Here is a 25,756-nt window from a genome sequence, read left to right as displayed (position 1 = left end):
CTAAGGCTTGAGGTGTGCTTGAGGACCAAGCTCCCTTTCAGAAGGACGGAGATGGACTGGAGCTGCAGGAACGTTATGGAATTCAGCAAGGACAAATGCAAAGCCCTACTCCCAGGAAGGAATAACCCTGACAGCAATATAGGCTGGAGACTGTTTAGGAGACAGCTCTGCTGGGAAGTACCTGGGCATCTTGATACACAGCAAGCTCAGCATGAGCCAGGATGTTCTGTGGCAGCTAAGACCACCAACAGTGTCATGGACTGTTTTAACAGGACCATAGCCAGTAGATGGAACGAAGTGATGGTTATCCCACTCTGTTCAACAGCTGTAAGACCATGTCTAGAACATCGTGCCTAGTTTTGAGCACCCAGTACAGGAAAGACAGAGGAACTGGAGCAAGTTCAGCAGAGAGCCACCAAGATGATTAGGGGGCTGAAGCACCTGTTTGTGTGGTACTGGGCTTGTTCAGCCTGGAGGAGGAGGCTTCAGGGCAGAGGGACGTAACTGGAGTCAGGCCCTTCACAGAGTGGTGATGCATGGTGGGAGGAACAGGCAAAAGCTGATTTTAGGAAGGTTCTGACTACACTGAAAGAAAATCTTTCTCACCCTGGAGACGGTCAGGCAGGGGAGCAGGTTGCCCTGAGATGTTGTACAGTGTCTGTCTGCAGAGCCTTTCAAGACTAACATCACCAAAGCCCTGATAAGCTGGTCTGTGCTCCTAGATGACCCTGCTTTAAGCAGAGTTTGAACTTAGAAACTTCTTCAGGCCCTTTCCAGTCTTAATTATCCCAGAGTTTACAGTGGTTGACTCAGTGTGACATCACTTACATTGTAACTTTGTGGGGGCTTGCCCTGATGGAAAGAAAATGTCATTCTTCCATTGTCCTTTGGAGTTGGATAAGGAGGTTCTGTACAGACCTTGTAACCAGAAGCTGTGGCCAGCTCATGCTGTTGTAATGTGCCCCTGGCAGCTTCAGACTCCACGCACAGCTCTACTTCCTGGCATAAATGTGAAGATTCTGCTTGCTTGGTGGTGAGAATATCTCAAGGTGCGTGTTAATTAAAAGAATATTGGATAATTTATTTGTGTGGATTTGAAGTGACATTGCAGCCTTTGATCTTACAAACTGTCTTCAGAAGAAAATGGGCTAAGCCATCATTTTAGGCCCACCAGAGCAGCTTTTGGTGGCAGATGTGGGTTGTGTGGGAGTCTTCAGAGGAAGCAAGTATCATTTAAAGATGGTTTTAATGATCGGAGAATTTTGAAAGGCCTTTTATTGAGTGTCCTGCAGAATCAAGTTTAATTTACAAATGTAGTTGTTAGGTTAGAGGTGCTGTCTTTAGAGTTTTTGTACAATGCATTTACTACTGCGCTTTAATGCTGAATTAAGGATAGGGAGGTAAAGCCCACTGAGACTCTGGGTTTGTTTTGGGTTTTTTAGAGGCTTCCATTTAGCCATGGATAAGAGCTACTCTCTGACTTGGTGAGATAAGTGTATCTTTCATATGAGAAGACGCTGGGAATGAAGATGAGGTAGCCAGACTCTTCTCAGGACAAGAGGCAGCGGGCGCAAATTGAAACAATGAAATTCCACCTGAGCCCAAGAAAACTCTTTTAATGTGAGGGTGGTCAAACACAGAAACAGTTGCTCAGAGAAGTTGTGGAATCTCCATTCATGGAGATAGATTCATCCCCTGACTGGACAAGGTCCAGGGCAACCTGTTCTAGCTGACCCTACTTGAGCAGGATGGTTGGACAAAATGGCCTCAAGATATCCCTTCCAACCTAAACAATTTTGCGGTTCTGTAAAATGTCCACTGACATGAAGCTCTTCTTTTTTTCTCATGTCTCTTCTAGGTGGTGGATTCACAGCTGGCTTGCATGATGAATGAGAACAGCATAGATTACATATCTCGTTTTAATGACCTTGCCCAGGAACTATCAATACCTGAGCCAACCCGCAGGGAAATTCTGTTTGATGGAGGAGGTGGTGGTCCCCCAATTGGGGATCTCTCACAGTAAGTGTATGAGACCAGCAGGCTGGTGTGGACTGTTCGGCTAAAGGTGGAGCTGGCAGCGCTGGATCATGGCAAGGGCAGGTTCTAGAGAGGCAGCTGAGGCTCAGTTGTCCCTGTCTTGTGTGCTTCTTTCTAGAAGAGAAGCATTGTCTTCAAAGGTCTGAAAAAGTTTGTGCAAGTCCTGGGATGTGCAATATACTGGGAACAACAAAACATGGAATAGCATTACAGGAAATAGTGCGTCCCCTGCATCCGTGATGCAAGATGGCAGGTTTATGGGACAGTCCTGGACTTCTGCTTTTGAATGGCATAAGCAAGAAGCTCAAGCAGGGAAGGGTATCGCCAGAAGCTCCCCAACATGAATTATTTTTTGTGTAGTAATCAAAATGCCATGACTTGGTATCCACATTGAAGTTGTGGAGGGTGTAGGCTGGGTGTGGGTATGGGAACCATGTTGCATCTTCATATGTCCTAGTTAGCACTCTTTCTATCCGTCAGTCAAACTGAGGTTTCTTGCACTCTTTTCAAAGGCACTGCAACTCTACGATGCTTGGCTTTTAGAGACTGTTCTGTTTCTTTGGCTATGTTCTGTTGTTTGACCATTCCAGCAAGGGCATGTACCTGCTTCCTTGTTCTGTAGGGGAGCTCTGCTTCACCCTGCTCCCAGACTGCATGGGTCCTTCAGGAGTTTCCTCTATTTTTAAACCCCATCACGTGTCACAATCATCATCATCCTGACTGCACTCTCCACCTTTGAGATTCTTCATCACATTGCACAGTTCATCCCCATGAGTTGGGAGAGTGCTTTCTTGCTTTCCCTGGAGAGTGGTTGCTTTTAAAGTCAAGAAACACTGCAAAAGAGCTTACTGGAATCACTATGAAAGCTTTGTCATAATTACTCTTGACTTTGCTGGAAACCTGTATATATTGCCATCTTCACAAAACCTGAGGATTTACCTGGGAGAGGAAATAGGAAAGAATATTGTAATGTTTAGAAACAATATATTAACGCTAAAGTTGTTGAGATCTGTTTTATGTCATGAAGAGGAGACATGTCGAGTCCTGGCTTAATCCCTTAGTCCTATATTTCCTCCTTGTTCTGTGAATTCCAGGTGCTCTGTAGTACCTCAGGACATCATTTTTCATTATAGTCACTTTCAGGCACTAGTGGATCTGGTACTCCCTCTACTAAATCCCTATGCATTTAATGTTAGTGTTTTAATAATCGGAAGACTCAGATCCTGATACCAGCAGGTTCAAAGGAATATAAAGTTACTTTCTTTAGAGCTGGTTGTCCATCCATTCTACCTTTATAACTCAGGAGACTTTCCCTATTTCCTTTCTTACCGGTCATATGAGAGAATACCTTTATTGTGCCCCTTTTTGAAGCACTTGTCTGCTTCTCCAGTAAGAGGATGTCCCTTGGCTATTTTAAGTAGCTCTGAACTTATCCAAGGGGCTAGTCCTATATAAACTACAATTTATATTATTAATAAATAAAGAAAACTTCTCCATCTCTTAGGCTATTATCAGGGGTTCATTTTCCCAACTTGCACTATACTTGGTAGATGTAGTTCTACCTGCCTTTAGCTACTTTTACAAGGCATTTGACTGGGAGTTTCTTCTTGTAACCTTGCTCACAGTGCACTGATGGGATTTGCTGTTTTCCCAGTCACTTTACCCTCCTTTATGTAGATTTCTTTTTTTTAACCGCTATATAATTTGCCTTTATGCTTTCTGTCATTAAGAGAAAATGTAACAAGTTTTTTGATGCACCTTTTGTGTGGCCCAGACCAATGTTCCTGATGTCATTCAAAAAGTAGTGGGATTTGGATGACATTCTGAGACCCCATGTTATCGGGTTGCTGCATTCTTGTCTTGGATATAGGAACCATACAGATGTGTAAAACCAGCATTAGTGCAACTGGATGTTCCCAACAGGGAGGCAGACCTGTATTACTAGCAAGAAAATGGTCATGACGAGAAGAACAGAGAATTTAATTCCTGTGGGCTAACTTCCTATTCTGACTGCATGTCATGTGGGATATTCAGTCCTCCTGTCGTTATTTCTGTTTCGTTATTTTTACAGAACCTTGTTTGAGAATTCCGATGCAATCATCAGGAAATCATGTAAACCTAGAATCTAAAAAGTTGAAAGCTGTCAGAAAAATGAATGCTGAGGACTGTTTTGTTCTAAGCATTCACCCTTGGTATGGAGAGGATGCCTGCTAATCTCAAGAGTCACTCCCTCTAAAACTTTTAAGTTTTACTTAAACGTTGAGCTGTATTTTGGTTCAGGCTTTCTCAGTTTGTTTTGTCTTGGTTTTGGCTTCTTATATTAGTAATGCTGGTTATCCTATATGCTGTACCTCCAGAAATTCTTTGGGCTTGCAGGACAAAAGCAGAGGGCTGCTTTTGTGGCTGTGGATTACAGGCCATGCAGGAGATGTGATACATTCTAATCAAGTGTTGGGTGGGGGATCTTAAAAATTAATTAAAAAAAAAAAAAGTCAAAAATTTAATCTTAAAAAAATCCTTAAACTTCTAAATATTGAAAGACCAGCCTGATGGTCTCCAGTGTATTTAGGTAGCTAGACATATGTTTCCTCTTCTTTACCCATACTGGTGATGGAGTGGATGTGAATTGGTTTTGACTCTTAGGTTGCTTAGACTAAGCGCCAGTGTTGCTGCACCTGTATGGCAGAGCACTTCATCAAGTTCTGTGAAGACTTTCTGCCATCTGATACAGGGAGCTGTCAAGCTGCCCTTTCTCGGCCCATTCAGTTGCCATAGGGGAATAATAGAACTGTAGAGTGAAGTCAGCATAGCGGTTATTTTTCATGACACCATTAGATCAGAAAACTGCAATCCTGAACCTTTCTTTGCGAGTAGGCTTTGGACCACTGAGTAATAACACTGGAAGTGACAAGAGGTCAGTTGAGCACTCAGAATTCTGTGGTTAGACATGTGTTTGGCATCAGCCTCCTAGAAGTTGTCATTATGAAACAGAATTTAATTTCAGAAATGTAATGCTTTGCAAATTGCAGTTTTAATAATAAAGCCCTTTCAGGACAAGTAAGTCTTATCGAGGAAGAACTTGAAAATAAGTTAGATCATTGTGGTAATTTTTAATTGATGCAGAATTTGTTATCCTTATTATGTGAAACGTCACTTAAACACACCTCTGATTCCACCAGTTCAAGATTTTAGGTAGATGTGTTTTACAATGCTAAGCATCATCAGTTTGTGCCTAAGACTGCTAAGCGAAAAACTGGGGGGGGGGGGGGGGGGATGTAGGAGGGGTGTGGGGGTGTGTATGTATACACACACACATATACACGTAGTTATGCTTACATATATGTATATTATTTTGTAAAACAAAACTTTTTCAGTTTTAATTATTTCAGCTTCCCCAACGGAAGTAACAGAGTCATCCTATCCTAAGCAAACATTCAAGCAAGTTACACTGAAATGCACACAGGATTGTTTTGAGGTAAACATGACTTTGTTAGCTTAATAGCTTCTTGGGGCACTGTAAGGTGGTTGGAGAGGACAAATGGACACTAACAACCTCCAGTTCTACTATTAATTGCTCTAGGCTTTCCCAGCATCGGTTTAGTGACTGTATGTAATAAGGAAGTTCTGAGTGGTTCAGCAAGGTGAATGGCAGAAAATTTGGTATTTCTTGTCATCATGGCCCGGGTGAAAAGCAGTAAGACGTCCTAAGAATTAGATCGACCTGTGTGTGCATGTTTGCGCTAACTGGGTTTTCTGCTGGGTGTTGCATCCCAATTACCCACACAATTATTTTTATCACTAAATCTACTAAGCATAGGAATACTAATTATGGCATTGTTAAGCCTTTTTTTGACACCCCTCTTCATATTTCTAAATAGAATGAAATTACTTGGATCAAATCTAATCTGTAAAGGCATCTCATTTACTGACTCTGCAGATCCCAGAGTGGAAATTAAGTTGCATTTTGTTTTTTACACTCAGACTTTGGATGCATTTATAAGGAAAGTACTGCACTTTTAACCTTTTCAAACCTTTGAATCTCGTTAATTTCACAGCAGTTTGTTAATGTTGACTAAGTGAAACCTTGACAAGCACTACGGCAATACGTTATCATTAATTACTGAAACATGATAACTGCTTTAGAGCTTATGGTTCTGGCAGCAAAAATTAATGCTGTTTCTTTTAATAATAGTTAAGCCATATCATCTAAGGTTTCTGGCTTGTTTGAGATGTGAATTTGTTTTATAGATTATAAATATACCTATATAGTGTATGTATAAAGCAGAATGCCTGTCCTTACTGATTATTTTTTGTACCATATTGTAAATTATATTATTTATTCTTTACCAATTTTGGAAAAAGGTGTTTTGGTTATTTAATATAATATACAAAAGCTGTTAAACTTCCTCTGTTTAAATTTCCAATTCAACTTGTAAAGCTGTTTTTATTCTTGTGCATAAATACATACTAATACTTGGTCTAACTTACGTCCAGTGTGTTACTTGCCGTTCATGCCCTATCGGATTTTTTCCTTTTAACCTTTACATAATAATGGCCCCGGGAAGGGGGTTGGGGGTGGAGGTGCCTACAAATTTGTCCATAAGGCCAAACCTTCCAAAGGTGAAATTACGGTTTCAGTGAAATCAGTGGCATAACTTCCATTGATGTCTCCCATCCCAGAACTTTCATGATTTTCACCATGGTGAGAGAAGGCTTCTGTTGGGTTTGGGGATTTTTTGCTTTACAGCTCCCATTTCCAGTAGTGTCCGATAATTGTGTCAGAAATGTGTCAAACCAGAGAGCTCTTGGTCCTGAATGTCCCATCTTCATCCATGCTCACCAGTAACAAGGGTAAGAAAGAAAGAAAAACAGAAAAAACGCCAACAAACCCACCACAAAACCAGCACCAAGCAAAAGAGTATCTTGGGGTGGTGCATTTTTTGGTTTTGGTGGGTTTTTTTTCTGTCACCGCTTCAGGTAAGCAGGAGCTTGGATGTAGAGGCTGTATTCAGGCTATATATTTTATACAGCCACTACCACGAAAACTTTCACCCTGAGGGCAATCAGGAAGTGGAACAGGTTGCCCAGAGAGGGTTGGGCAGTGTCTGTCCTCAGAGCTTGCCAACGCAAAACTGAGTAAGGCCCAGAGGAAGCTGGTGTGATCTAGCTCACCCTGTCAGACACTAGGCCTGAGGTTCCTTTCAAGCTGAATTATCCTGTGATGTGTGTCATTAATCGATTCTTTTTTTGTACACATCTTAGGAGTTTGGTCTCTGCAATACACAATGGGAGCTTCAGTTTAATTTTGCATTGAGGAAATGCCAGGCTGTTCTTCAAGTAGGTAAGAAATGAAGAATGTACTAAAAAGCTCAGCAAAAACCTTACCAGTAATGTTCTTTGATGCATCCTTTCCATCCAGAGCGAGGACTTGTCTCTACCACCTGGAAAACTGGGCTGAGGGACCAGGTCCGAGCTCTTTTCTCTGCAGCTTCTCACCTCCACCCTGCTGTGACACAGGCTCAAAGCTGAGAGACCTTCCACGGGATTTTTTTCCTTTTTTTCCTACCTTATGTCAAAGGTGGTACTGAATCCTACCACTTTCTTTGGTCACAGATTATCTAATTTTGCACTTCACGTCCAAAACTTGACACTGTAAAAACAGAAGGAATGAGTTGGAAGTAAAGGATGATCAGCAAAGCAAGATGTTGCAGTTAGAATACCTGTCTTTGGTGTGTGGGGTTTTTTTTTTTGTTGTTTCATTGTTGTGGGGGTTTTGGTGTGGTTTTGGGTGTGGTGTTTTGGTTTTTTTTTAATCCTTCAGAGCACAAGCAGCAGTACAGCTGCCTCAGAAATTTACTTCTTGGCCTATGGAAAGCCGTGGAACCATTAAATCAGATTCTTCAGCTGAAAATGTAAATTTGTGACGTTGCAAACGTTTGGTTCACAAGGCCCGGGCGGCGCTGGCTCCCGGAGCAGAGCTCCCCCAGCCCCGAGGCCCCGGCGGCTCCCCCGCGGCAGCGACGGGCGGGCACCGGCTGAGAGGATTCCTGCGGGCAGAGCGGTGACGGCCCGGTAAGGGCGCACGCCGCCACCCCTCCACGCCTGCTGCGCTCCACCGAGCCGAGGCGCGGCGCCCCGCCCGGGCAAAGCTTCCGAGGCCCACGGCAGACCTGCCGCCGCGGCCGCCCTGTTGCGAGGCCGTGCCTTGCGATGGCCGGCCTGCTGGCCCCAGAACGCCGCCGTACAGGCAGTGCCAAGTGCCCGTGCGAGGCGCCAGGGCCTGGTTGGACCGGAGCCGGCCCCTCCCGGACCTGTCGCAGCCGGTGGCCACAGGGTACCCGCCTCAGTAGCCCACACGCGCCCTTGTTCGCCCGGGAGGCGGAGGGGCGGCCTCCCTGGCCCTTAAATACCTTCCGGCTGCTCGCCCCGCTCCTCTCAACCAATGGCTCCGCAGCTCCCTCTGACGGACATTCGGCCCTACCAATGGGAGGAGGACAGGAGGAATGACGACGCGGGCCCTCTTCAAGCTTCCCTCCCTCTGCGAGGCTCACCGGACAGGCGGGATCGTGTGGGGGGGCGGTCTCCGTCCGATAGGCTGTTGGATATGATGAGCAGGTGCGTCAACCAACGGCAGGGCAGGGCGGGCACGCCGGCGCTACCTGCGGGTCGGGCAGCCGAGGCGGAGTGCTGCGCGAGGCGCTGCGGAGCCGCGCAGAGCCGAGCCCAGCCCAGCCCGCCGTCCGCCACCATGTTCCAGGGCCCCGAGGCCGACTCGGCCAAGCCCAGCTCCAGGTGGCGCGGCGGGGGTGCGGGGCCGAGGCGGGGCGGGCAGGGCGCGGGCGGGCCGGGCCGCGGGGCTTTGTTCGCGGGGAGGGCTGCGGCAGAGGGCCGAGGCGCGGGAGGCGGGGGGGAGGGCTGCGGCTGAGGGGAGCGGGGTCCCGCGGAGGGTCGGCCGCTGCCCGGTGACCTCGGTTCGCCTCCCCCGCGGCCTGGGGCGGGCCGCGCAGAGCGGGCAGGGCCGGCCGGGTGGGACTGAGCCGCTACCGGGGGTTGCGGGGCTGGAGGGGCCTGGTCCGGGGCTGCCCCGCGGGGAAGGGGGGGCCTGGCGCCGGGGGCTCCTTCCCCGCTGCCCCGGGCCGGGAGGAGGGCCCGGCCGCGCTCAGTGCTGCGCTGAGAGGACCCGCCACAGGCGTCCGCACCAGCCGGTGCTGGCTTGTGCCCGCCTTGCAAAGGTGAAATACGTTGTTGTTACGTTTGGACGAGGGCATGCGGGCTGGTAACGCGGGGCTGAGGTGATTAACCCGTGGGCGAGGCGGTCACGTGCTCGGAGCGGGGGAAGGAAGCGTTTCCCGGTGTTAGGAGGGCTCTTTGGGTTTGCCTTTTATGCCAACCGCTCCGAGCTGTGTCCGGCTTTTACGTGACATCCGAGGATGCCATCGTAGTGTGGTCTCCGAGAAGCTTCTGCTCCCATTGGTAATTCTGAAACCACGATTCACTCAGGGTTTCTGGATAGAGTCTGGGATCCAGGTTCATCATAACTTACTAGTTAACAGCTAGCAAAGGTGGTGTTACTACACCTTGTACTCTGGCATTGTGTGTTTTCATCGTGCCTGAGAACAAACCATAGCAATACACACAGTATATGAACAGACCTGGCGCAGCGAGCGTGCATACTGCAGCACTGCAATATGTTACCTTACTGGATTTTATTGAGCGGGCTCTGAGATGATGACTATCGACATACAGCCTATGCCATCAAAAGCAAAAAGTACTTGGTTTAAAGACACTTTCCTTTCCAGAGCTTATTCTATTCTTTCCTTAAGCAAAAGTTTATGTCATGAGAATGCAAATCCTTTTGCTTTTCTCAATGTGTAGAATTTTATCTAATTAAAATGAAACTGAATTCAAAGTCACTGCAGCAGCCATCATCTGCTGTGGAAGTGGGAAAAAATAACTCTTCCTAATGTAAAAATCTTTGTGATGATGAAATTATGAACAGATGCTTTGCATTTTGAGAACTTCATAATACAGAGGTATTGCTGTTAGAAATAAGTGATGCAAAAAATACTTTAAATGAAAGCTTCCACTTTAAGTAATTATCCAGTGAGACTTATCTACTGATCCAGGTAATGTATACAGTGATACAGCAAACAACTTGTTTGCTGAATCAAACTAACTTCCTAGTTTTAATTTATTAAACTTTGTAACAATGCTTTGTATTTTTAAGGAAGTTTTGCTTTTTGAAAATAAAACATGGAATTGCACATCTAAGAGTTGTTGCTGGGAAAGCAAAGCAGGACAGAATTCTATCATTCTACTCTTGGTGCGTGCTATAAAGATGCATTGCTTTTATGTATCGTCAATTGATTTAGTATATGAGCGATTTCACAGCTGCTGTATAGAGCTGAAAATGTTACATGTAGCCATCTTGGAAATGTAATACACATGTTCCCCTCTTCCCCATCAGTGTTATTGTAGAACTTTCAGATCAAGAGCGTAACTGACTTAACAGAGTTTGCTGTTTATTTATGAGTGAGCTATTTAATGAACCGTGAGTTGGTATTGATCCAACAGCCGGAGTGTCCCCAGCACCTTCTGGTCTTGGCTTCAGAGCCTGGTGTTCTAAACCTTAACACGCCTGCTTTCTGCTAGTTACCTTAGTGATAGTCTCTTATGTATAACGCAACTTATTTTACCTGCTTTATTATAACTGTCTGGAGACTGGTGGGACTTCAGTATTTAACTTCTAGGCAGAATTTAAAAAAAAAATACATATTTATATAGCCAGTGTCTTGAAGTAATGGATGTCTCAGCACCTCTTCCACAGGTCGGCTGAAAGATTTAATGAGGAAAAGGCATTCAAATTCAAGTGTGTTAGAATGTAGGAGAAAGAGACCACAAGAACTAATTAAAATTCTTCAAGCCTGCCAGAAGAGAACAAAGCAATTAGTAGAGGCTTTTAAACTTAAAAGGTAGGGTTCTTAATTCAGCTATTCTAGATGAATTGACAGTCCTGTAGTCTACTGGAGGGGAGGGGAAGAACAGGCAGATCTAGATTGTGTAAAAAACAGAGGGGGCAGGGCTTTTTTATTACAGTTTAAAAGACTAAAGCAGCAGCTCCTACCCCCCGGAAGAAAAGGTGATCAAACTTACCTGGTTACAATGGCTACTAGACACAAAAATATCTCTATGTATGTATGGCACTCTATGTAACTGGTATAATACCCGTATAAACAGCATGATACTAATATAAACTAAAACTGCTGTAAAGTGTTGAATTTCCTTGTACTCCGTTGAAGCAGCTCAGGCTGGCTTATCAACTTTTAGCACACTGTTTTCCCTTGGTAGGATTCACAGGCTAAATCTTGTTTTCTTTCTTTGTGTGGGAGACCTGCACATCTCAGCTGATCTAGAACTGAGTGACAAGGAGGTCAGGAGTGCTCGAGAGGCGACAAAGCAAGAAAATAGCTTTGTATTCTCCCCAAGTTTGGGCTGATGTGAAGAAGCACAAAACCTTGTCCTCTTTACTATCGTAAAATGGAAGACTTTGTTGCTGTACTTCAGGATTAGTTTTGGTAATTCCTGTGAGTGATTTAGTTATCTAACTTAGCATTAGTTAGAATTTTAGGGATCTGGTGTCACAGTTACTTGCAAGTGTATGGAATATTTGGAATTGTACTAGCAATTGGAAGTTTCTGAAATTGAGGAGGCAAATCCACTTTGTGTATGTAGAGCAAAGAAGTTCTTTTGGGTGATGCTGGCAGAAAAGGTCACCTATTAGCTGATTTCAAAGTGCCTCGTAAAGCACCTTGCCTTATTCATTGCAGCAGTAGGGTTTTCTTAGTATGTATACTGAGCTGAAAATGGGAGGACAATATAAGATTAATTAGTGTTGGATTTCTTTTGATGCTTAACTGAGTTGGTTAACGGAATAATCAAGACCTTTAATCTTAAAATGGGGTTGCTCTTTTTTTTTTTTTTTTTTTTTTCCTCCCTGCAGTGAATCTTAAATCCAGTTACAGGAATGAGAAGTAATTTGATTCTTATGGCTGGTTGTTTTTCTTAAACCAAAAAAAATCTGAATATAGTTATTTTGTTATTCCCTCCTACGCCTGTAACAATGTGTTAAGAAAACAGCATGGTAAATGGAGTGAATCTATAGTGTAAGAAATGCTATCTGTGTAAAGTATGTTTTGCTTCCTTTCAATCTCTTTGATAGTATACTTAGAACTCAAGAAAGACTAGATGCTTTAAAAAAATTTCTGGAAAGAATGGGTAAATCCAGAAATCGCTGAAATTATATGAAGGATACTAACAGAGCTGCTGTTTTAACAGGAGCCCCTTCCCAAACTCCTGTTTTTGCATTGGTGTGTCATCCGTCCATCTCCCCTTGTTCCCTTTTCCTTCCATTTCTCAAGTTTAAATGCTCAAACTGCTTCGTGGTTTCTGGTCCTTTCTGAATGATTGACATAAATAATTTGCCTATATGATGTCTGGTTTTAATAGCAGTTTTAAATCTTCTGAGATATGTGGAAAGCCTGTAGCATAGTTGGATCTGTAGTGTGTTGAAAGTTAAATTGTAAATAAACCTTCTGCTCAGATATGATGTTACCTGTCCAGTGGACAAGAGTTATCCTGTCTACTGAAATTCTACTTACTCCCTCAAGCTAAAGGGATTCATTAAATCCACGGTTTTACTAAGGATTAAAATATTGAAGTTGGCCAGTAAAGATAGTTTATACAGGCAGAACCAGCCTCAGAGAAACTACTCCCAGACTAAAAGAGGAACTTTTTTCTCCTTCCTCTCAAAGAGTATAGAACTGCTTTCTGCATCCTGAGTTCTAAAATGCTGACAAGGCTCATTTTCTGACAGAGCAGACAAATATCTCCACTTTTGTGAAATTAAATCTTAGACTTAAATTGGAGTAGATCTTGGCTCAGAGAGGAACCTCTTTTTATGCCTGGCAGATACCTAACTTGAAACGTCTTGCTTCTGTCACAGATCTATGGAGGGAATGTCTTGTATTGATTCACTGACATTTGAATTCTGTTCAGGCAGTGTGGGATAAAGATGTTGCAATTTATAAGTGTTCCTTTTGTATAAAAGTAAAGGTTAGTTTAGGTCCCAGATCAAGTATTCAGATTAGAAGAGGTATAATTCAGCTACTACTTTTGCTCAGCTGCTAAGATTGTAGGTAATTGGCCGAGTAGACATAAATGTAAAGATTATTTTTGCTATGTACGTATTAATTGCTTTGCCATGCTTTTTCTATTCATTTCCCAATCAGTTCCACTGGTTCTGCTTCTGGGTAGTAGTTCAGTTCCTTTTCAGGGCAGGACCTGAAGTCTGTTGAACAAGGCATAGGTGTTAACTGGACTTATTACTCAAGGACAAGCATGACTTTTGGTAGGTTTTCAAGAAGTCAATCCATTTCTATTGTAACCTCCAAAATTTATGAGGATCTGTTTGGTACGCCTCTGGTGCAGAGCTTTGGTTGTAATGGATTTGTATCTTGACCCCTAAAAATGTGGCTTTTTGGCATTCCAGCTTTCCATTGTAAACTCTTCAGCAGCTAATATGATTACTGGCAGTTGAAACCAGGAAATTTTTTAGTAGCTATGAAATACGTGGTTTTGTTAAAAAGTGAGTTTGAGTTGTATCACAGATGCAAAGTTGGTACTGCAATTTAGCAGAAAGTCTGATTCCGTAATAGTTTTTTTTAAAATACTAACCAGAGTCATACGTCTTCTCCTAATCTCCTGTTGCTCCTGGAACACCACAGATAGCGTAGCCATTTGTTCTCGTGGCACTGGTGTGACCATTCCAAGTAATCGCACGTAACTTAATGATGAAGTTGACTTACTAGGAGGCTGGCAATATTTGTGCTGAACTTGAGAATATTTTATTAGAACAGCTCTTGAAAAGTAGATACTTCATAGACATAGCAGAATTACCTGAATTAAATTAAAATCAGAATAGTTATTCATAGCGTACAAGGGAGAATGGGGAGGGGACATCAAATATGTTGAATGCTGTAAATCTCAAATAAACTTTTTGTCTCTTCTCTCATTCTGCAATGTAGGGTATTGAAGCCCCCAGGAGGAGGTTCTAGTAATCTCTTTGGGAGTACAGAAGAAGTTTCTTCTTCAAGCCGGCCACATCGGATGGCATCCAATATCTTTGGAGCATCAGAACAACCTCAAAACATTCCAAAAAGAACGAACCCTCCAGGTAAGAGCAGCCACCTCCTTTAGCACCACTGGGGTCTGAATTGCAGCTCAGTACTGGTTTTGTGTTCCTCAAATGGAACACTGAGATCTGTCTGTCTTTTTATGTTGCATTTTTACAAATTGAGTGGGCTTGAAGAATAAATTATTCAGATTTCTGAATATATGAATATTTCAGTGATCTACATATTTGCAGACTTCTTAGCACATCATCCAAGTCTGATTCTTTCTGAGTTGAGGTCTAGGAAATGATGAAAGGAAACTGCTTCTGTTCTAGAGCTGTCTCATCAGTTAGCTGCACAGAGTACAGCTGTGATTCTGAGATGGGCTAGTGAATTCTTGTAACAAAGGATTTCAACTAGTATCTTCAGGCAAGCAAAGGTAAGTATCTAGGCAGTAGAGTTCTACAAGTCTTTGAATTCTTTAATTTCTTTTTTACTTTTTTAATGCAGTGTTGTAAAACTAGGTCATCTAGGGACAAAAAAAATAATCATAACTCTCTTGCAGGAGGAAAAGAAAGTGGTATTTTTGAGGATTCTAGTTCTTCTCAGCCTCGTCCACGCATGAATCCACCTGGTGGGAAGACAAGTGATATCTTTGGATCTCCTGTATCCACCAGCGTTGTGCGAGCTCACCCAAACAAGCCTAAGGTATTTGTACTTCTTTCACTGTCAAACCACGAAGCTAGCAGCTCAGACAAGTCTTACAGTCTTGTCACAATGCAATGCCTGTGTTCTCTTTAAGATGACAGACCTGAATTATGCATAGGGTAACTTCAAGTTAGACAGTTATTCCTGAATTCTCTTTTTGATAGCTTGTTATCTTTGGTATATCAGATCTTAGCATGCTCTGTAGTTTGCATGGAAAACTATTAATTAGACTGTGGATGTGTGTTCAAAAAAAAAAAGAAAAAAAAAAAAACTTCCAAAGCCTTTGGTCTTCCTTGTAAGTGAGGTACAGCCAGAGTTCTTGGCACGCAGCCAGGCAGGGAGGAGATACTTCTCTTTGTTCTGCTGTTCGGCAGAGGTGGTCTTGATGCCAGCTCTGAAGGTTGGTGAATGCTGGTGAGCTACAGTCATAAATCTTGATGTGGCCCGGCTGTGTGCTTCACCTCTCTTCAATACGTGTCTCTGCATTCAGTGTGAAAGCATTTTAGCAGGAGATTAAGCTTAAGTGATCAACAGTGAAAAACTAACTCAAGATCAGCTTTGAGTGTCAGGTCCAGCATGTACTTGATTTTGTGATGTCAGACAAAAGTGTTTCTCACTCTATAAGGTATTTTTTGATCTTAAAGCTGGGATGTGTAATGGTTGGTGAGGCTTGTAGTTAACCACCAAATCTCGTTTTGGAATAAAGGGTACGTTGCCTATTCGTTTCTGTATTTCAGTGCCCTATATTCAGTTTTACAGCCTGCTGCCTTACTCTTAAGTAGGTAGGATTCAGTGAGTAGCCACTGTGTGGGCAACGTGTTTGACATGTCAGATAGCATGGAAATTTGACATCCCGTTCACTCTTTGTGCTGAAAAAGTAGTAGCAGCCTCATTTCTCCTGGAACCTTAGGAAGAAAAGATTAGTCCAATGTAACTTTTTTCCCCTCCTTTTTTCCCTTAAGTATGAGGGTGCTTGGTAGTGTGCTTTTGCCTACCTTATACAGACTGGAGTGTATTTCGGGGGATTTGGGTCATAAGAAAGGAGGAGGGGAAAAAAGACTGGGAGCTGGGTTTTGTCAGCTGGGTGCTGTTGGTGTAGGAAAGGGGTTTGTTTTTCCTCTGTACCCCTTTATCAGGCTGGCATCAGGTTCTCTTTAGTTGCCTTTTTCGAGAATGTAACATTAATTCCTGTGAATTTCTGACTAAATGGAGGACAGCACTTTGGAAATTCCTGTGTCTTCATTTAAAGCATTGGAATTGTGGGAAATGCTGGGATGGAAAGGAGATAGCATATTTGCAAAAATTACTGCAAGCTGAATTTCACGGGTGGGAAAACATGCAAGCTGTTCTGAAGTGTTGCTGTGTATTTCCAGCAGTTAATTGAGATTGTTGGGGAAATGATCTGAAAAGGTTTTGTCAGTTACCTGAGGTTCAGGTCACAAGGGATACTCGCTGAAGACAGTAATTGCTGAATAGGAATAGGGTGCTCAAGGGCTGCTTGTGTTCTGGTTGTGAATACCAGCTTCTCCTGGGTGGTAGCGGATGCTTGACAAGAATGGTACTTCCAGGCCTTGGGACTGAACTGTTTCTCATAGACAAAGTTTTAAGACTGATGGATGGATGTAGCATCTGCAGCTGTGTGAATCCTGAGATGTGCACCTTGACATAACATAGTAGTTACCTCCTACCACTTCTTTGGGGATTATGTAGCAATGGAGGGGATGAAGAGCTGCACATAGTGGCTGCAGCTGTTGGCTTTTACCATGATAAATGCATAAACTTAGATCAGAAGCCAAGCAAGACTTTCTGAAAGATTTTGTGGCAGAACTACTGTTTGATAATACACTAAGGTGGTTTTTGGTTCTTTGCAGGATCACATTGTCTTGAAAGAAGATGAAACACCAAAGAAGCTAGAAGGTCAGCAAGAGAAATTCCTTTCTCTCTTCTCCTTCAGAAGATAAGCTCTGAGGAATAGTTTTGTATGCTTCCTCATCAAAACATAAGACTAAGGCTGGTGTTTAGGATAGTATAACTGAGAAGTTTTCCTCCTTTTGGAAATTTAATCACTTGTCTTGGGGAAGTGGTTCTCTTCCTCTTACTGAGGAGAACACCACAGGCGTAAGTCTTGACACTGTGTGTGTGTGTGTTTGTATATACTTTGCTTTATACCATCTGTGTATATGTAGATATATATGGAATCTGTATATACAGAAAAGCATCTGATCAGATCACTTCTTCCTCTCTTGCTCTCTCCTTCATGTGTGTAATCTTGTAAATAACAGGTAGCTGACTGACAAAATGTATTATTGCTCAGCTAGTTATGGCTAAAGAATGATGGGAACACTGCTTTCAAGCTCAGCATGAAAGGATTGATTAGTATATTGCAACTCTTAATTGCCTGAAACTGCCAAAATAATTCTGAAGGTATGTTGCTTAGCCTGCATATCCTTGTTAGAAAGACTACTGAAGAAAGAGAGGGATTGTTGTGAAGACTTAAATTCTTCCTCAGCACCTGTTTCCTTCAGGAAAAATAACCAGAGAAACCTTAGTGTGCTATGGGTGGGAGAAATGGGAAATAATGCAGCCTACAGAAGATGAGGCATGTTGTGCACTACAGAATAGCAAGTTGATCTAATCTCTTTCCTTTTTATTCAGCTACAGAAAATGTCAAACCACAGCTGGAAGATGGAGGTGAGAAAAAAGATCTGGGCAAAGAGGAGCGATGCAAGGAGCCAGAACCCAAGATAGACAATCACGAGCCCCGACTGGGGCCAAGGCCACGCTCACACAACAAAGTTCTCAATCCGCCGGGGGGGAAGTCCAGCATTGCATTCTACTAGGGTCATCTGTTCACTTTCACTAACGGAGTCTGCACAGAAACACTTGTCTGTGGTTGCGAGGTTGGTTTATAGACTGTTGTTTGTCAATAGATTCTTAGGCAGATGGATAAGGGTTATGCTCGAGTGTGTAGGAAGGGTAACCTGGTGATTTGGGGAGGGAGGGCTGGGGAGGGAAAGGACACCCTGTGGAAGATGTGAGTATTGGCTTGCCTGGGTGGGTGGCAGAGGGGGACATTAGTGTAACTTTGTGAAAGATCAGTGCTACTTTGTGGTGAATTCATCTCAGACTGTTAGGTTCTTAGCTGGTTAGCGGCTCAGGACACTCTTGTGGAGTCAGGCTTAGTCATACAGTCAACATGTACAACAGCGTGAATGGGCAGGGACCTGGAGGTCACATCTGAAAGGTTCTGCAGCGCAGCAGGCAGGCTGTGCTTTCCTCTGGGTGATAGGATGCAGCTTCACAGTGTGAGGTGACTTGCACTTTAATGTAAATACATTCCACTGGAACAAGTAGTGCTACCGTGGTTTTGAGTGTCTTCAGTCTTTGGTTCTCTCTTCCTCTTTTCTTGCTTTGCAGCACGATTGCTGATACGAGGACAAAACATGCTGAAAGCTTCATTTGTACTCATAAACCATCATACGTTAATAAGTATCGTGGTCTTCCCTCCTCAGAGTATTCAGGCTTTTCTGATGCCTTCAGTAATCTGCCGATTACTACAACTAGCTCTTGACAAGTGGTAATGCCAGTCCAACATGCTGTTTCATGTAGGTGCTTCTAGAAGACTTTTATTTAATGTATCCTGGGTGAGTGCTTGCATGGTTTCTGGTAAAGATGTGGGTGCAAATGTGAAGATGTGGGTGCAAACAATACCTTTATGGTCCTCCTTGAACAGAAGTAACTTACAGTGTACGATTACAGTGGAGAGTATACCAGGTTGTCCAGACAGCTAGCTTTGACCCAGCCTGTATAGAAATGCCTTTGCTTCTGCAAAGGTTTTTACATTGTGCCCTGCAGAAACCAAGATTGTTCTGCTGCCTTCACCACAGTGCATTTTTTTTTGTTTGTTTGTCTGTGCTGACTCTGTTAGTGAATTCTCTCGTCTTTGGTCAGCCTTACGTTTTGCCTTTGACTGCCTCAAATTTTTGTTGGTAAGGTTGGGAGAACTATGTGGATTCTCCCCAAACCACAGCTGTAGTTGTTTTGAGATGTGCTGTAGACGATCCTAGTTGGAGAAACAATGACTTTAGCAATACAAACCTTTTGGTTGTGCTGGCTATTTTAAATCGTGTTTGGAAGACGTGCACGTTTTGCACAGACATCTGTTAGGGAGGGTAGCTCCCATCATTTGTTCTCTGAATGGACTTTCTTATCATATCCACCAAAGAACAAGCGGCCTTACCTGCGTGTGTCTGCTGCTGCTCTAGCCCAGGTCCCCTGGGAACAGTGACTGTTCAGAGGGGACTGCCTCTGGGCCAGGTGCTAAAACACTCTGATTTTATAGTGCTTACTAGACTGCCTAGTTCAGTTGATGTCGGAAATGGTGGATGTCTACATGAAGACTTAGTTGCCTTTTTGGATAGTGAAATATATGGGGCAGTGCTGAAGGTAGAAATAGCCATGGGAAGTAGGGATTTCAATGCTTTTGTACCTTTCTGATCGGTTTGGAGCTCCCTGTTACTTGTTGGCCACCTAGGAAAACAAGACAGCAATTGTAACTGCAACCGTGGAATGGATTTTTCTTACTTCTAAACATGTATTTCCTAGAAGCTGTTCTTAAGCCTGTGCTGTTTAGCCTCTGGCTGAATCTCGGACACATCTATTTGTTTCAGTTCCTTGTTCCAGCACTTGCCAAGGGTTTTAGGATGCTGCCATGTGGAAAAGTCAACCAGAGGCTGCTTTCTGCATTGAAGGGTCTGGTGTGATTGACCTGTCTGTAATACTGAGCTTAGACTTGGCATCTTTTATAGTACCTGATGTGCATTGGCTACAGTGCCTGTCTTTTAAACAGCAACTTCCGGCTAGGCCTTAAATTAGTTAAACTATGTTAATTTTCTTGCATTTCTTTCTTTGGAATGTACACCATGTTTTTCAGCTTGTCAAGTGAGATTGATGAGAGCACTTCTCCGGGACAGAAGGGGATTGGAAATCAAATGATAAATCATGCAATTGTCAATAAACCTCTGTATTTTGTTACTTCATGGTGTGTTGCAGATATCTGCTTGTATAAATCAATCAGTCGTCCAGTTCAGGGTAGATGCACTGGTGAATTCTGTTATCCGAAATGGGAAAAATCACAAAATCCTTTTTCAGGCCACCTGTGCTGGGCAGTACACTTCGGAGATTTGACATCCTGCTCAGGGGTCATGGGACAAGCACCTCTTATCCCTGGGGACTGTGAAGGGACGGTAGCAAGGGTGGGCTGTTCAGGTCAATGCCTTTTTGTGGGCAGCTGTACAAAGCAGGGATGCTGTTACGCTCTTCAGCAATATTGTAAATAGACTTAAATATCCAAATATTTTAAATACTTAAATCTATTTGTAGAGTAGTGTAGTAATTCCCCTTGAGCAAGGGATGCTATTCATGCGGAGAAGTCATAGTCCCACCTCTGCGCTTCCAATGAGTACATAAAACTCTTCGTGTGCCAGACTGTCTTGGCTGACAGAGTGGAGGTAACTGCAGCTGCAGATGTTCCAGTTTGGGGCGTGTGGGACATGATGGCCTCTCAGCCAGGGTGTGTTCTAAATCTGCTGGGTTCATCCCTTAAACCACAGCTTGTGGTGCCCTACAGAGCCTCTTAGCCAGCACCTGCTTCTACAGTGACTTCTGTGTTTTGCACAGAGAGTTTTGCCATTTATAGTTCAGGACTCTTTCAAGCACGCACAGTGCTTTGGGTGGGATCTGCTTAGTGTGGGAACTGGCGAATATCCTTGATGGATAACATGTTGGTAATGAAGGACTGTCCCTCCTTTGAACTGTTGTCAACTAGGAGACTACAATATAGTTTTCGCTTTGCAACTCTGTATGTTACCTCATTGCTTTGCCCCTAAATTGAAGTTTTGTAGCTTAAACGCTTACGATAGAGTATTATCGGGGTTACTGTTTCAGACTTGGAAGTAAGGTGATAACTGTCATAATAAGCTTAGCTTGGGAAGTGGTTAAAGTATGCCTTGTGTGCTTTCCTAAGTCGTGTACGATTCTAGGTATAACTGCTGCTTAGTTCCTAAATGTCACTGTGTCTGCCCAGTACAAGACAACCCTGTTCTAATAAACAGCCCAGCTGCAGTGCATCATCCCTCCCCATCCCCCTGAACCCCATTCGCCCAGGTCAGCGCACGTTTTCCCCCCTCAGGACTGCTGGCCTCTGTGCAATGCCTTCTAAGCAAGCACTGGCTGATGCTGTCCTTCTGTTACGTCACTGTGTAACCACTGACAAACAGCCCGCTTTGCACTCTTCATAAGATTAATGTCCTCCCTGTCAGTGTTTTAAGTAGCATTACTGTGGGTTTTTTGAAGGATTTATACAGGTTAATCAGACTTGGCGTATCTGAAGTATGTTCTTGGGGCTTGTCTAGTGAGAGAACATAAACGGTGGTGTGTGGAGACAATTATTTAAGCACTAAATGAGTAACTTGTGGTTTGTTCCCTGAAAAATTCTTGCAGTTGCTTACATACAATGTGATCGCAGTGGTGCACGGACACCCAAGTTAGTGTGTGATCATGTGGTGGAGAACTGATTGATGCTTGCTTGCATCAACACATGGAGCGTGCTCAGTTGTCAGCTCACATCTTCACAGTTTGGAAGCCAGCTGGCCACTCAGCATTTTGTTTGAGCCCTATGATGTGGCTCTATTGAATTGCAGCTTGAAGCTCTGCTGAAATCCTGTATTACTTCCCTTTGGAAAAGGTGATGGTTTAGAATGTTGAGGCTGGAGTTTTCCATTGTTTATTTTTCTTGAGGACTAAACTAGGGGCACAGCCAGGATGCTGGGCTGTGCTGGACAAGAGAAAGCAGAAGGATGCCAACCTCTGAGTGTAGTCTATCTGCTGGTAACGGAGGCAGGATTATAGAGAGACTTTGGCACGAGGTAAGCCGTGTGTGTCACTGCTTGTTACAAGGTGTGCAAGTAAAAGACCGAGTGATGATTTATTGCTGGCCAAGAGCTGAAGCACGGAACCCCCACAAACAGCCAGCAGACTAAACTGGATAATTTGCTACTTGCTCCTCACTCTGAAAACACAGTCAGTGAGCAGAAAGAGCAGGTTTTAATTATTGTGCTAAATTTGCAGCCCTGATTACTTTTATTGCTTTATCTTGCATCTGGGAATAAAGATTATTCTCTCTTGAATGTTGCTTTCCCTTTCAAGCTGCAACTCCTGATGTTGTTTGCAGGACCGCCTTCTCCTCAATGCTGCTGTAACCGGCAAGAAAGAATGCCAGAATTTGCTTTACTCATCAGCCTCTCTAGCTCCAGTTAGCTTCTAGTTCTTCTCTCTTACCCTACCATTTCCCTCCTCCCTCCTCCATATATGTGTATTTTAAATGGTAGCTATGCTGCCTTTGGCCTCTCAGTTATCCCTCCCTTGCTACTCCTGGGTGTATGCTATATGCCGCTTAAGCCAAAAATGCAAACAGCTCTGTGTCAAAGTGTATTGGAAGCGTAGAGGTCTGTCAGAAGTAAGCGGGAAATTAATGTTGTGCCAGTTTCTTCATAACGGTGATGGCTTTTCTTCCAGTGCCACCTCCCACAAACATGTAAATGTGTGCTCAGCTGTGTAAAACCGCTTAACGTTCTGGCTTCTGGGAGCATGCTCTGGAGCATCAGTAAAAAAAATTCACCTCAGTGTGAGTTGCCTGAACTAATGTCCACTTCTCACGTTTCACAGTTTATATTTTAAGAGTTGCAATCCACTGTGTCTTATGCAAGAGGAAGGTTCTGCCAAAGTATTGTTGATAAGAGCTTATTTTCCACGGTTGCCCAAGGCTAGGCAGAGGGGTGCGGGGTGGGGATTCTTGTTTTCCTGTACACGTGGTTGGTGCAACACCACAAAAATTAAAACCAGTTGATTGTTTCTTCGATTTCTTGCAGCATGCTGACTTCTGTGAATGCCACCCTTTACTTTCATGACAAGCTCAAAGAAAGCAGAGCGCCATGCAAGTAATTTGTAGGAAGTTTCTCAGAAGTGAGCTCTGGCATTTCAGGAGTGGGGGTCGAGCAAGAATCGGGAAGGCAGGCAAAGTGAAGGTGACTTTCCTGTCATCAGTGGAGTAATTAATGAAACAACCAGTTCAACAGGCATAACAGGAAGCTGTTGACATACCCTACTGGAGATGAGCAGGTACTGTTGCAGGAAGGCTCGTTCTCTGCCTCTTTACTAGTCTTACGTCGGCTTCAAGCTTTACTAATCTGAGCTGAAATATGGGAGCAGTCTTCTAAGAATAACTCCTTGCCTGTGAGAGGCTCTAGCAAAATCCTTCCAACCTAAATATGGTCTTCATGCAACAGACTCAAAGGTCACTAGAATCTCCCAACATTTTTAGATTATAATGAAGTGGTTTTTAAAAGGGACCTTTGCACAACACTGTCTACACAAACCTCTCTAGCCCGCAGAAGTTCTTACTGCGGGTGGCGAGGCACTGGCCCAGGCTGCCCAGAGCAGCTGTGGGTGCCCCATCCCTGGCAGTGCCCAAGGCCAGGCTGGATGAGGCTGGGAGCAGCCTGGGCTGGGGGGAGGTGTCCCTGCCTGTGGCAGGGGGTGGAACTGGGTGATCTTTCAGGTCCCTTCCAACCCAAACCGTTCTGTGATTCAGTGACAGGATTATAGGTGGCAAATCTAGGAAATACACAGGAATGTAGACAGTGAGGTTCCCAGTGCTACACAGTCGTGAACTTTGTTAACCAATGGTAGATTTTAAGGGAATCTTTGATGACAAGCCAAAAGAAAATAGAGCTTTCTTTGAAAGAAAGAAAGAGTATGTATGGCACAACTTACTCAAAAACAGAAGAGTGAGGTTTCTATTCTGGTAATTCAGAAGGAGATGATGTAATGGCAAACAGGAATGGCTGGCTTTTGACCTTCTTCCATGAAGAAACCAGTACAGGGCTTTCAGTGGGTATCCCAGCACTTGTGACAGGGCCACCCCACTGAGTTTAGCTGCAGCAACATAAGGATATAAACTGAGAAAGCTGGTGATTCCCTGCCAGCCAGGCTGAAGCCACGGCATTTAAGCTGGGCATTGGCAGTACTCCCATAAAAAATCAGCTCTATTGAACGTGTGCTTTCTTTGGTACACAAGCATCCAGCCTGAGTATAGTACTGCTGCATGTGGTTTTTCATAATCACATTTGGAAATTCACCATGGGATTTCTCCACTACATTAAAAAAAAAGCAACTGCAGGATTTCAGTGCTGAAGAGCAGTGCACCAACTGGGGGCTGAGGGATGCACTTAAAGCCAGTCTAGGAAGAGTCTGACTTACCAGCTCGGTAAAAACACTGGTGAGGCCTCACATGGAGGGCTGAGTCCAGTTTCGGACTCCCTAGTATGAGAGAGATGTGACTTAGGGAAAGAGCACAGTGATGGGCCACAAAGGTGTGAAATGGACTGGAGCATCTTTCATAAGAGGAGAGGCTGAGGGCGCTGGGGCTGTTCGGCCTGCAGAGGAGATGGCTCAGGGAGATCTTACTAGTGTGTTCAAGGACCTGCAGGGAGGGAGTGAGGACAAGGGAGCCAGATTCCTCTCTGAAGAAGAGGCATTAGGCAAAAATTAAGCCACGCAAAATTCTATCTGAACACAAAGAAGCACTTTTTATACTGTGAGAGCAGTGAAACACTGGGTCAGGTTGTCCAGAGAGGTTGTAGTCTCTCCATCTGTAGAGGTGCTCAAACTCTGACCAGATGTGGTCCTGGTCAGCCTGTTCTGGCTGACAGTGCTTGAGCAGAGGGTGTTGGACTAGATGATCTCAGGAGGTCACCTCCAAACTAAAAGAGTCCACCTTTTTTGCAGTTCTGTGACTTCTCACCCTACTCCCAAATTTCTGCTGCACTAGCCTCCCAACAGGGAAATCCTTTAATTACCTGTGGTGTGAAATGAATTCACAGGGTAACTTAAAACTTAGAAGACCTTGCTCTTCTGAACACATTCTCTTCAGTCAATCAGTTTTAACAAAACTGTGCTTTGATGGGTGGATTTGTCTTCTGTGACATCTTCTTACAATATGACTTTCCTGGATGCTGTCTGTGTCTAAATTGCTTTCAGTCTACTAGTGTTTATGTTAAATGCAACTTGAGCAGAGCTGCTCCTAAGAATTTGTAATAATTTACATTAAGTCGCTCACTTCAGCATTCCTTGTACTTGGCTATGTTAAAAGTTTACTTTATTCTTAAAGCATCCTTTGTGCTTCTGTAAACACTGAACGTTTGTGAGCATTTTGCATAGTGAAAAGGGCGGTTGGCTGAGTAAAATAAGCCTCTAGCATTCATGAGTAAGAGCACCCTGGTTTAAAGGGCAGAATTTCAGATCAAAACGTTTTACGCTTTTGAAGGCAAATGAATAGGCACAGTTTACAGAAGTATTTCTAGTAAGGTAGTTAGCAATTAAGCTAGGCTTGCGTGCAAAACATAATTGATTTGATTAGTTCAGTCTCCTGCCTAAATAATAATGATGGTGCCGCTTGCATGCGTATGTAATTTGTGAAAGATGCATGCTAATCCAGAGCAATAGCTTGAACAGCAGGCCTGCCAAGGTATGTGGATTACCAGGTGCTGACATACAGAATTCTTGTGACAGAGAAACAGTGGCAGATGGGGCAGGCACACCTTATGTGGCCTCTTGTGATGCAAGACTGAAAAGCAACTATCTGACAGCTTATAAACAAACTTCGGCGAGATTAGTTCTTAAAGTGTCCCACGTGTGTCTCTGCGTGTTGGAGAATGCCTAAGAACAAGACAGCAGACATCCTTCACTGGTGTGCCAGGCATAAGAAAGTGGAAACATTCCCC

At 43.8% G+C, this 25,756-nt stretch overlaps 2 protein-coding genes across 4 annotated transcripts in view; both read left to right on the top strand.

Annotated features, from left to right (window-relative positions):
* The window catches only part of CRAMP1 (cramped chromatin regulator homolog 1), a 53,511-nt gene extending 46,991 nt beyond the window's left edge, over window positions 1–6,520 (top strand). For all 3 annotated transcript variants that reach the window (XM_080383429.1, XM_080383428.1, XM_080383427.1), the window contains exon 21: window positions 1,859–6,520. In XM_080383429.1, coding sequence (XP_080239555.1) covers window positions 1,859–2,023 — 165 coding nt within the window. In that variant the 3' untranslated portion in view covers window positions 2,024–6,520. The remainder of the gene's footprint in view (window positions 1–1,858) is intronic.
* A 2,155-nt stretch (window positions 6,521–8,675) lies between these two features.
* On the top strand, window positions 8,676–19,954 carry JPT2 (Jupiter microtubule associated homolog 2). The gene is made up of 5 exons (XM_080383465.1): window positions 8,676–8,829; window positions 14,121–14,269; window positions 14,773–14,915; window positions 16,787–16,832; window positions 17,571–19,954. Exons 1-5 carry the CDS (start codon window positions 8,786–8,788, stop codon window positions 17,753–17,755), a joined length of 567 nt encoding a protein of 188 aa, XP_080239591.1. The 5' UTR covers window positions 8,676–8,785; the 3' UTR covers window positions 17,756–19,954.
* The last annotated feature ends 5,802 nt before the right edge of the window (window positions 19,955–25,756 follow it).

The sequence above is a fragment of the Falco punctatus genome (assembly GCF_963210335.1).
Source record: "Falco punctatus genome assembly, chromosome: 4".
Taxonomy (NCBI): domain Eukaryota; kingdom Metazoa; phylum Chordata; class Aves; order Falconiformes; family Falconidae; genus Falco; species Falco punctatus.
The sequence above is the reverse complement of the archived record's forward strand: the minus strand, read 5'-3'. Positions and strand labels throughout refer to the sequence as shown.